Source organism: Vulpes vulpes, chromosome 10 (assembly GCF_048418805.1).
Source record: "Vulpes vulpes isolate BD-2025 chromosome 10, VulVul3, whole genome shotgun sequence".
Taxonomy (NCBI): Eukaryota; Metazoa; Chordata; class Mammalia; order Carnivora; family Canidae; genus Vulpes; species Vulpes vulpes.
This window is the reverse complement of record NC_132789.1, coordinates 35,475,425-35,488,089: the sequence shown is the minus strand read 5'-3', so window position 1 is coordinate 35,488,089 and position 12,665 is coordinate 35,475,425. Positions and strand designations below refer to the sequence as shown.

Genomic DNA, 12,665 nt, shown 5'->3' with positions numbered 1-12,665 from the left:
CCCCAAATTCACACAGTTATCAAATGGTAGAGCTGGGTTCTGAACGCACATGTGCCTGATACCAGAGCCCACATTCTTACAAGTGACATTATTCTATTATCTTGGAGGGGCAAACGCACTGACTACCCATTTTTGTTGTTGTTGTTTGTTTTTGTGTTTTTTTTTTTTTTTGGCACAGTACTCTGGTCACTTCAAGGGGCACACAGCCGAGTGAGTCAGAACCCACATTCCCTATGAGCTCACTAGCCAGTTGAGGAGAAGAGGAAGGAGTGAATCGAAAAACATAGTAACTATAATTCACTGGAGTACAGTACAGTGATGTGTTAGTTATCTATTACTGAGTAACAAATAGCCCCAGAAATCAGCTGCTTAAAACAGAAAACATCTTTCATTCTATTGGTCAGGAAATCAGGACTGGCTTAGCTGGGTGGTTCTGGCTTAGGGTATCTTGAAATCAAGGTGTTGGCAAAGGCCATAGTCATTGGAAGCCTTAATTAATCCACTTCCAAGATGATTCACTTGTGTGGCTGCTGGCAGAAGGCCTCCTTTCCCTACTTTCCATATCCTCGTGGCCTAGAACAGCCCCTTCCCTCGGAGTCGGTGGATGCCAGAGAACGAGCAGGGAAGAAACCCCGGGTTAACCTCTCCTAACCCAGCTCAGAAGTTGCACGTCCAGCCTATTGTGTCCATTGGAAGCAAGTCTCCAAGTCCAGGTCACACTTGGGGATGGGAAAGCAAAGCGTGCCCTCTGAAAGGGAGGAGTATTGAAAAACTTGTAGACACACGGTGTTTTAGAACCACCACAAGGGGCTTGGAAAGTAGGGGATAATTTCATAGTGGATCTGACATGTGAATGGGCAGATTTTTATTTTAACTCCAGCATAGTTAACAGAAGAGTTATAGTAGCTCCAGGAGTAAAATGTACTGATACAACAACTCTATGCAATACTCGGTGTTCATCATGGCAAGTGGACTCTTCATCCCCTTCACCCGTAACTATCTGTGTTTGTTCTCTATAGTCAGAAATCTGGGTTTTTTTGGTTTGTCGCTTTTCTTCTCTTTGTTCATTTGTTCTGTTTCTCAAATTCAGCATATGAGTAAAATCATCTGATATTCATCTTTCTCTGACTGACTTATTTCACTGAGCATTACACTCTAAAGGTCCTTCCATGTTGTTACCAACGGCAAGATTTCATTCTTTCTTATGGCCGAATAATATTCATTATATATATACATATACCACATCTGCTTTATTTGAATGGGAAGAAATTTTATTTTATTTTATTTTATTTTATTTTATTTTTATTTAATTATTCATAGAGACACAGAGAGAGAAAGAGAGAGGCAGAGACAGGCAGAGGGAGAAGCAGATTCCACGCAGGGAGCCCGACGTGGGACTCGATCTGGGTTTCCAGGATCACTAAAACGCTAAACCGCTTGGCCACGGGGGCTGCCCTGAATGGGAAGAATTTTAAATGGTTAATGTGGGGAGGGTGGGCTATCAAATGGAGGGGACAGCTTGACCACAGGGAGGCACAAGGCACATCCCTTTGAAGAGACAGGGATTTGTGCTATTAGGACACACGTAAGCATGTAACTGGAAATAGGCCAACGACCAATAGGTACATTGGTCCTAATTGAAGAGGACCTGGGATGCCAGTTTATTTTTATTTCTGTAGGTGATGGGGATTCTTCGAAAACATTTGAGCGGTGGAGTACTACAAACCCAGCTTTGATTTAGGATAATTAACCAGTGATGTTTAGATGAAAGACTGAGGTTGGGGGTGAGGACACAAATTGGCAGCTTTGTTAAATTCATGTCAAGGCTCTACTGGTGAGGGGACAGTGGGGAAAACAGTAACCATATTAGGTATTTCAAATGGGGGAGATTTAACACAGCGGGGTTTTGCAATGCACTGGAAGGCTGAATGAACTAGAAAGGGAAGCTAGGGTTGCTGGAAGAATTTGAACTTTACCTGGAAATTTCTCTTATGCCATGTGAGGCTGGCACAAAGGTCTTACGTCAATGGGGTGGCAGCGATACTATATGGTAGGAAGAGGTCACAAAAATTGCTTATAAGATTTGGGAATGAATAGAAATAAAAGCTAGTGCTTGCATAGTTCCCACAATGAGGTATGCACTAATTGCTTCATATATATTAATGAATTTAATCCCCAAACAACTGAATGAGGGAGGTAGTATTAGTATGTCATTTGACTGATTGGGAAAGGGTGTTGCAGGGGATCAAGTAGCTTGTGCACAGCTAGCCAGCTAGGAAGTGCCAGGGCTGGGGCGCACACACAGGCACCCCAGGGCCAGCACCCACACTCACTACCACGATCCTAACTCCATCCTCAGAGCATCAGCTATGCTTCTGATGGGGAAATGGTAGGATCGTGAGAAGAAATGGGAGGGTCAAAGGAGGACTTTGGGGACTCTGGAGGGAAGGCTGTGAAGTCAACGAGCCACCATTTCTCCATCTCTTCCTATTGTTACTTCCCCGTGCAATCCAGAGGCTGTGGGAAGGCCTTTAAATGAACCAACTTCCTTATCCCAGGTTAACATGAGGGAAGGTGTGGAAAATAAATGTAGCTAAACGGGGGCTCTTCTGCTTCTTTAGAACGCATGAGCTTCTCAGTCTCAGCTTTACGGATTGATGAAATTGATAGCAGGGCATGAAGGTCCGGGAAGATCACTGAGCAGTGGGGCAAGGCAGGAGAACAGAGTGGCTTTCCAGCTCTTTCTATGGCAGGTTCCCAGGTGTGTCAGTAATAGGAAAGTGAACACAAAAGGGTGAACTGTTGACATTCAAGTAACTTCTTCACTCTGTTCAAACATCCTCCTCTCATGAGGGAGGGAACATGCTAATTATAATGGCTATTCACAGATGGTTGAGTTTTTCTTTCCTTTTCCTTCAAGTCCCACGTGTCGGACTTTATATGGAGAGTGTCATTTAGGATGCAATGTCTACGAGCTGCTTGTAGTCTTTCCCTTTTAAAATTTGAGAGCCATCATTTCTATCTATTTAAGAACTGGGCTCTTGAGTAAACCCGAAGAAGTACACTGAATTCTAAAATTCTAACATTATCGTTCTCTGGGAATAAAAATGGGGTAGGGCCAGGGGAGCTTTACAGTTGACAAGATGTTCTTTTTTTCACTTCCTTCTTGCCTTGGTGACAGAATGGTGAGAAAATTAGCTTTGGACAGCAGTTTTTAGTCGAGTCTTGTGGTGGTACCCCTTCCGGGATCATTACACCTGCTCCATACAGATGCTTCTTCTTCCTGAGTGTAGTCATCACTGTGTGGAAGAAGATGTAACTGGGATGAGGCTTGTGGGCTGGAGTTGGGTCACACAGAAGCAACGTGGAAACTCCTTGGGATGGAGAATGTGGGTTACTTGGTCAGAGGGTGTTAGTCTGGTCATGTCATATTTCCTCTCCACATTTGCCTGGTATCGCAGGATTGCATATGTGGATGTGGTAACCTAGCGATCAGTGTTTGGGACATGGATTGGTTAATGAGGCAAGATGGTTGGGAAGATCTTCCTCATTCAATGACCACATGAGTAGATGCGGGTGGTGTCGCTCCTCACCTGAAATAGTAGAGGTCAGATGGATGTATTTATGTGTGTTGAGTATATAGCATCTAAGTTGCTGCTACTCCCGTATGTACCAGGGGGGTGTGGGGACTGGCTGGGACCAGTTCATAAGGGCTGATTATTGCTGTTTTTAAAAAAGATCTTATTTATTTATTCATGAGAGACACAGAGAGACACAGGCAGAGGGAGAAGCAGGCTCCCTGTGGGGAGCCTGACGTGCACTTGATCCCAGGACCCCGGGGTCACGATCTGAGCCCAAGGCAGATGCTCAGCCACAGAGACACCCGGGTGTCCATAAGGGCTGATTGTTAAATGTTCAGGAACTTTGTGAGCTACTTTGGTAAATTTTTGTAGCTTGAAATCCACTGTGGTGGGGATATTTACACCACAGACATGGGCAAACAAACGAGGGCTTTCGTTTCCATCTTCCTGACAATTTATAGCACTCTGCTGCCTGTGCCATGCTCGAGGTAGATGGTGTTGCTAATCCAAAAAGACCCTCTTTTTTTTTTTTTTTTTTTTTTTTGCTAAGCCCAGGTTTAGATTCAGAATCCCCAACACACTGCATCTGAGAGCAGCTACTGACAAATAGGACTGGGTACGCGAGCTGAGCAGTAATCACCATCCCATCCACAAAGGAGCTTTCATTATAGTGCCTGGTATTAGGTGATAGCATCCTACATCAAGGAAGGTTGCTTTGGGTTTGGCAGTTTTTTTAAAAAAAGATTTATTTATTTATTTATTTATTTATTTATTTATTTATTTATTTGAGAGAGAGAGAGAACAGGGAAGAGGGAGAGAATCTCTAAGCAGACATGCCGCCAAGTGTGGAGCCCAACATGGGGCTGGATCTCACAACCCTGAGATCATGACCTGAGCTGAAACCAAGAGTTGGATGCTTGACTGACTGAGCCACCGAGGGCCCCCACTAGATCATTTTAATGATTTCTGACATTAAAAAAGTCAAAACATCTTTCACAAGGAAACCACAATAATACTGAATTTTAGATCGAAGCTGATGATTAAAGTATAATCAGAACCAGGTACTCAGCAACATCAGGAGTTTCTCTGTCACTTTCTCGACGTGTCTGTGCCACACAACCACACTTTCCATGCATTGAGATATTTACTGATTGATGAGTTCCATGAACACTCACCGAGGCTCTCTGGGTTTGTTGTCTCTTGCTCCACAAGTCACCTGGAAAACCCACGGGCTTAAAGCAACAATCAGCCCATCCTACTGCTCAGGATTTCTGTGGGTCAGGAAAAATCACCCAGGGAGGCCAGGCTGGCTGATTCTGATTCTGGTCAGAACGGCAGCCACACAACCCCCTTCTGTGTCGAGAGGTTGGACTCACGTGCTGGGGGGCTGCAGGTGTTGGGGGTGGCTTGCCTGAAGGCAGGGGTCTTTTCTTCCTGGGGGTCTCACCCACGTGGCTAGCAGGTTGGTGCCAACGAGATAGCTTCTTTCCACACAGGCCTCCCCGCAGAGTTGCTGGGGTGTCTTGAGGTCACAGTGGCTGACGTCCCCCAGCCCAATGCATGTCAGGGAATGCTGACTTCTCCGTTTGGGGCAAGGAGGCAGCACAGCGGCCTTTACGCTGCTCTGTCCACTGCCCCTGGGATGCTTTCTCCTGGGTGTTGCACCACCAGCTTGGGCTCTTCACGATAAGCCTCTGATAAAAGGTAACATTTCTGCAAAGATTCTTCTCCTCCCGACCCCCCAATCTCTTCTTCTTTCCTCACCCAGAAACGTCTTTTTTCACAGCATCGCCCCTGCATGATACGACATCATACCACACACGTATCTGTTTGCTTTTTCTCCCCTGTTAGAGTGAAAGCTTCATCAAGGTGAGGACTTCATGCACTTCTGGTGCTTAGACCAGCGCCTGGGCATGACCCCTCTGTGTGGGATGATGAACAGGAAAGCCTACTGGTCCTACAGCGTTAGAGAGACGCGGATCGGGGTTGTGGCTCTGCTGTTTATTAGATCCGTGGGCAAGTTATTTACCTTCTGTGTGCTTCGATGTCCTCAGCTGGAAGATGAGATTGAAAACACCTACCTCTGGGGGTTGTTATAAAGATTTTAAAATAACATCACGTGTGTAGTACCTAACACTGCGCTGGCCCCCAGTGAGAGTCCGTGAGACGTTAGCTGCGGTGGGGACTGTCGGTGTTGATGCTGTGACCAGGACAACACACTCAAGCAGAGAGTGAAGGGCCACTCGACAGGGATGTCGCTGATGTGGATCGGTGATTAGCCTCACAGGAGCCTTTTCCAGGGTGACTTGCTGTGTCATCCCTTTTCGTTCTAATTTTTTTTTCTTTTCCTTTCTCCTGAAGGTCCTGAACAGACTACAGAATAAGTATGGTTCATTGTACCGAAAAGACAATGTCATCCTGAGTGGCACCCACACTCACTCGGGGCCAGCGGGCTATTTCCAGTATACCGTGTTTGTCATCGCCAGTGAAGGATTCAGCAATCGAACTTTTGAATACATGGTCACTGGCATCGTGAAGGTAGGCCCAGAGCCCCTGGTGGAGCTGCTCCTTCCCCGCCTGCAAGTGCTTAGGAGTGGCTGGCTGTGATATGGAGGGAGTCCTCATGGGATCGCGGGGTGAGCATCCTTGCCTTGGGCCCCAAGGCAGTGACTCAGCAGGAGAGGACAGCTCGCCGCAGGAAGTATCATGCAGTTGTCTAAAGGGGCACCTATGACCTTTATAACTCAGAGGGCCCCATCTGGTTGTTCTCTGGGCAAAGTCCAGTAAAAGGAACTCATCAGGGAACCAAAAGAAATGACAAATAATTGCCTCCTATTTTCCAAACGGCGTGATAGGGGATCCTGTTGATAAATCCACCCTCATTGCTCATGCCCTCAATGGTAGTGGTAGACAGCATGGTACCCCTTCCTGGGACATGCACATCCTCCTCCCATTCCCGGTTTTGGTGCCTCTTACTCCTCTCTCCCCGTCTCCCAGCTTACTGTTTCCTTACATGGGATCCTGTCTTTTTTTTTTTCTTTTTAGCAAAGATTTTATTTACTTACTCATGAGAGACACACAGAGAGAGGCAGAGACACAGGCAGAGGGAGAAGCAGGCTCCCTGCAAGGAGCCCAATGCAGGACTCGATCCCAGGACTCTGGGGTCATGCCCTGACCTACCAAAGGCAGACGCTCAACCGCTGAGCCCCCCAGGCATCCCTACGTGGGGTCCTTTCTAATGTTCCTTCATGTCTTTGCTTCTAGATGTAGTCTCTCTCTACTTTTTCTCATGAAGCCAGACCCCAAGCCCAGTGATCTAGTTGGCAAGGCAGACATGTCTTCCCAACAATGTTTTCCAGAATCTGGCTGGCAGTTCATGACTGGCTGCATGAAATATTTTCATGGGTTGCAATAAGCATTGAAAAAAACAGAACCAAAGTCAAACAAATAGGGGACTATTGTGATACAACATACGTAGCGAGGGTGTATGTAGTTTGTCTTGTGCCCTCTTGTTTCAACACACCTACGTCAATGCGTATTAAGTGGTGATGAAAGGTGTATTGCCTGCTGTGGTTTTGTGTTAGAAAAGTTCAAAAACCTTTGCCTCAGAGGGTGGGGGGATGGAGTGGGTATGTTGGAGGGACCACCTACATGGAAACAAGTTCTGGTCCTGTGTTGGGGAGTTGCTTCCAGGTCACCTGATGGGGCGGATGGTGCCAGACACAGTGGCCTGGAGACATCCAGGAGCCCGTGGGCGCGAGCTTCCCGGGTCATGACAATGCCATGTCTCAGCCCCGAGGCCATCTGCACACCCCCAGGGTGACGTTGGCTCATCCAGGGACTCGGGCTCTCGTCCCGTAGCAAGGGCAGCTGGGCGACAAAGGAAATCATCCACAGTGCCCTCCTGTTTGCGTGGACCAAGTCCTTGCCCCAGCAGCGTTGCCAAGTTCACAACTCGCTCTCGCTCTCTCTCTCTCTGACCTGCAGAGCATTGAGATGGCGCACAAAAACATGAAGCCAGGCAAGATCTTCATCAACAAAGGAACTGTGGAAGGTGCACAGATCAACCGAAGCCCCTATTCTTACCTTCAGAATCCGGAGTCAGAGCGAGCCAGGTGAGGGCGATTGTCAGAGTAAGCTCCTGTGTTCCCGTCAGCGATTAGTCACAAAAGCGAAGAACACGTTCGGTGGAGGCATACGGCGGGATCCTGACGGAGCGGTAAAGCCAACATAAATGTCAAACACGCTCATCATCCAAGAGCAGAAGAAGTAAGATGTGCACATGCGGGCACGCACACCCTGCACACAAGGCTGCCCACTGCCGGCTGCGAATGGTGGAAGGCCTCCCAGCTGTGGAATCGGGGATGACTCTGGTCTCAGCTCAGCTTTGTCACCTCCTAGTCGTGTGACCGTTGGTGACTGGCTTATAGTGACTCATTGGTTTTCAGCCTCTTCTGTACAGCAGAGATACAAACGTGCACAAGGTGTAGTTGTTAAATTAATGAGTAGCTCTTTTTACTGTGTTATTCAGAGAACATCGTCTCCATCCAGGAGGATGTGGCAAGAGAGAGAGGACATAAAAGGATAAAGAAACTGGAATGGAGAGCAAAAAAATAAAACTAGCATAATTGAATGGAACAACTAAGGGAGATAGTTCTTTTGTGTTTTTCTTTCTTTTTTCTTTCTTTCTTTTTTTTTTTTTTTAAAGTGCTGAACCAGGTTTGTGACAGAAGAGAAGCCCGGGCCGCTATGGCAAAGTAAAAGAATATTTCTGTTTCAACTTGACCACTTGACATTTTACATTCATCTGCATATTTTCCAATAGATTTTAAAGGAGTTGATTTTTAGATAACATCGTCCAATTTCCCCTGAAAGGACATGAAAGAGCCACTTAAAGCTGCAGGTCATAACTATTTTTTGATTTTGTCTATTCCCTGTTATTTTTAAGAGATTCCATTAAAATTTGATATGAGTAGAAATTTCAAAGACAAATCCTTTTTGTAAGGAAAACTAGATTGTGTATATTACGGAGAGATGTAGATTCCGTCCCCAGTTAGCTGGCCGGATGCCCCTGACTCTGACAGCATTGGCAAACCATTTCTTTAGCTGAGGAACGAGGTCTTGGATGTGGTTTGTCAGACACTACGTAGCAGACCAGGGCGCCTCACTTACTGAAAGGTGTTTTGGTTTTGGTTTTTGTGTCAACTTCTGCTGTTGGCCGTACAATAGGGCTAAGCCCTGACATAGAAGTGACTGAGTTTCTTTGTTTTGCTGACCAGGTATTCTTCAAATACTGACAAAGAAATGGTTGTCCTAAAAATGGAAGATTTGGATGGAGCTGAGCTGGGCCTTATAAGGTACTCTGTTTCCTTATTATTTTTTTTTTATTCTGTCTGGGTCATTTTCCTTAATCACAGAGGAGGGGTGATGGAAGGAAGAGACAGGAATAGTAGTAGCAGAGACTGAGAATACATTGAGTGGTTGAAAGTCCAGGGAATCAGGCCCTTCTGGGATCTGGCCATGGACCCTGGGACAAGGTTCTCAGCTTCCCAGGGCTCATTCCCTCACCTGGAAAACAGGGCGAGTTAAAGGATGATGTAAATGAGGGATCTGGGTGGAGAAGGGTAACATAGCAACTGGCATATGACGTAAGGATCCAGTTGATACCAGTGCTTATCATTCTATCAAGATGTCCTATATGGAACTTCCATGATGGTGGACCACTATCTCTTGGTAAAATTAGAAAATGCTCTGACCAACCAGGCAAGTGATTATGGGTTCGAGACGACTTGCCTGTGTTTCCTAAAAGAAATAAGTTAAATCGAATGTAGGACAATGCTAATGAGTGATGGAAGCAGAATCAAGGCCACCTCAAGGAGGCAGATGAGGTAGAATTACAGCTTGGCACAGATTTTAGTTCAGTTTTATATGTAAGAAAGTGTGGATTTTGTTTTCTTCAAAAAGAAGGCATTTGCATTCATGTGTGAAATTTGTCCTGCAATTTGACTGACTCAGGAGTTGCCTGGATGGGGAACAGGGCCAGACGCCTTGATGTGTGGACTTCCAGGTGATGCAGGATGCCCAAAGGAAGCATAAGATGGCATGTGGGCACTGCAGTTGAGTGGCCTGGGTTCACTCTAGGTTCTCATCATGATGAGCTGCACGACTTTGGCCAAGTTACTTAACTGCTGTATGTCTCGATTTTCTTACTTTAAATGTGGCGAGTCGATAATAAGTATTAGTAAAGGCGGAAAGCCTATGAGATAGAATGATGAAGTCCTCACAAAGTTTCTATGGAAGTCAAATTTATCGTTAATTAAAAGTAATAAAAGGTGAATGAAAACATTAAGGACTCTGACTAGGGCTGGCCCTATAACTAGATGGAGGACAGCGCGGTGGTGAGGTGTTCTGGTTTTAGGCGTAGGTTTTAGGACTTGAGTTCAAATCCTGGCCCTGCCATGCAGTAACCCTGCGGCCTGGGGAAAGTAACTTACCTATTTATACCTCAACTATTCCATTTGAAAATGGGGATAATGATACCTCATAGGATTAGGTCAAGATGAAAAACCACCATTATTGGCTTCCCAGAGTGCTTGACATTCTTAACATTGGAGTTACGTCTTTGGGTTCCGAGGAAGGTCACTAAAATCTCCCTGATAAAATAAACTTTATTATATGGGTTGACAAAATAAGAGTCATTCTTTCATCAGTGATTAATTCATCTACTGATTAGTTGCCACCTGGTGTTTCACTCAAGCGACTTTCTCAATGTCAGACATGCAGCCGTGTGCTGGAGATATGTTGTGATGAATAAGGCATGATCCCCATCTTGAAGGGTCTTACAGACTCGTGAGGTGACTGGGGCAGGGGAAGGAGACAGACAGACAAGTGATCACAGCATAAATCTGATGGCCAACAGGGCTACCACCTGGGAATAAATAAATGCTGTGGGAATTTGGAGGTGGTGGCACTGATGTTTGAGAGCGTCGTGGAAGGATTCATAGAGAAAATGATGTTTGAACTGGATCTGAAGGAGCCTGGGGGATTTCTCATGGAGCCAGGAAAATACAGTGAAGCAGTGAGGCCAGAGTATGGGCTACTGTCAGGGAGGAGGTGAGAGAGGAATCTGAAAGGTGAGCTAGTTCCAGATTGCTGGTCACTTTGGTGGGAAATTTGGTTGGAGATGGTCGGGATACAAGCATGTATCTACGACTAGTTAGAGAATTCCACATTGGTTGGGCAAAGAAGGAGCCTTTCCCCTTAGTTTCTACTTAACTCTTGGCTGGATGACTGAGACCATTCACGATTCCTTTATTAGTTCCCGAACCATTTAGCAATGCCAACGGCAAATGAAAAAATGCCGTCCTTTTGCCAGATGTTCTTTGCTTCCTGGCATATGGCTATATAATGGGTCTAGAAGTCCCAGGGTCAACTGTCAAGGTTGTAACAGCTGTCCTCCATCTGCTGTGCTTAACACCCTGAAATAATTTTCCATTGTTTTTGTAGCCGCCATATGTTAGCCTTGATGTAATTGCGCCTGCACTTGCCTCTTGTTGCATAGCGGTAATTGCTCCTTGAATGCATTAAAAATGATCCAAAACATAAAGTCAAACCTGGGCTGCTAAGTAACTCAGCCCCCGTATGTAGGCGTCTGCTGTTACACAGAATCTCAAGGTAGGAGGAGTCTGAAAGCAAAAAATCTCAGACTTGCGGAGCATGGATATCACCTAGTTCAAAGCTCAGCTACAGCCTAGGAAGGTGATATGACCTGTCCAATGTCACGGCCAAGACTGTTCTCTTTCCCCCCAAAATCATATTGAAGTCCACAATTGATCCTTGCCTACTTTCATTTTTGTTCTCATGTCTTCGTTCAGCAAATCTGCACTGGATACCTACTATGTGCCACGCAGTGCTCCCCAGTCCTTGGAATGGTACAGTTCCTGGCCGTGAAATCAGGAATCCAATACCTTGGAACCAAACACCCATGCAAATCCCTTGAGCTCTCGGAGACTCAATCTCCATATTTCTCAAATGTGGATTTACTATCTCAGAAACTCAATATCCATATTTCTCAAATGTGGATTTACTATCTCAGAAACTCAATCTCCATATTTCTCAAATGTGGATTTACTATCATCTCTCCACAGATTATTATTCATTCATTCATTTATTAAATATTGTAGAGTATATATGTCCCGGGCTAAGCTAGTACTGTAGATACACCGATGAGCAAAAATAGATGGAGTTGTTGCCTTTATAAGATTTATTATTTCCTGGTAGAGACAGAAGGTATCCAAATAGTATACAAATAATTATAATTGGGTTATAATTCTATAATCGTATGATTATAGTGGGGTTAAGTGCTTTGAAAGGAAGGTATGTGTAGCTACCTTAAAGGGACTTGACCTGCTCAGGGAGATTGGGAACAGCTTCCCTAAGGGAGTGACAATGGAGCTAAAAACCAAAGGAAGGGTGAGAATTAACTGGCAGAAAAGGGGTGGGTGCTGGAACATCTAATACAGCTGAGGGATGCTTAACCTGGAGGGAGAAGCATGTTCAAAGGTCCGGTGGCCCATCTGAGGGGCCAATAGAAGGTCTGTGCGGCTGGGGTGCAGAGGAGGCTGTCTGGGTGGCAGTGAGCAGTGGAGATTAGGTCTCTGATAAAGAGTTTGGTCTTTAGACCATGGGGAGTGGAAAATCATTCACATGTTTTAAACCGAGGGTTAGAGGCTCTTGCAAAAGGTCATTCTGCAAAAGTAGATACTTGGTTCCACTCACTCTGGGCACTAGAAGCTTTAAAATACTCAGAAAAAAAATACTCTGAGAAATACTAAGTGTTTCTCCACATGCTAGTGTGTATGTGTGTGTGTGCATGTTTTGTAGTGATTCTCTTTACATCTAATAATGATTTTTTTTGTCTTAAAATCTCTGTATTCTCATGCTAGCATAACTAACTCAGCTTTCTGCAGGTTAGAATTTGCAAGTATATTTTTCTATCATTTTCTTTCAACTTTTATTTGCTCTTACGTTTTAGACGTGTCCCTTATCATATAGCTGTATTTATGTATTTATTTATGTATTTTG

General features: G+C 45.2%; 1 protein-coding gene across 3 annotated transcripts in view; it reads left to right on the top strand.

The window, feature by feature from the left end:
- The window catches only part of ASAH2 (N-acylsphingosine amidohydrolase 2), a 97,518-nt gene that overhangs the window by 35,082 nt on the left and 49,771 nt on the right, over positions 1–12,665 (top strand). For all 3 annotated transcript variants that reach the window (XM_072723547.1, XM_072723546.1, XM_026014787.2), the window contains 3 exons: positions 5,943–6,119; positions 7,569–7,696; positions 8,861–8,938. In XM_072723547.1, the coding sequence (XP_072579648.1) occupies positions 5,943–6,119; positions 7,569–7,696; positions 8,861–8,938 (383 nt within the window). The remainder of the gene's footprint in view (positions 1–5,942; positions 6,120–7,568; positions 7,697–8,860; positions 8,939–12,665) is intronic.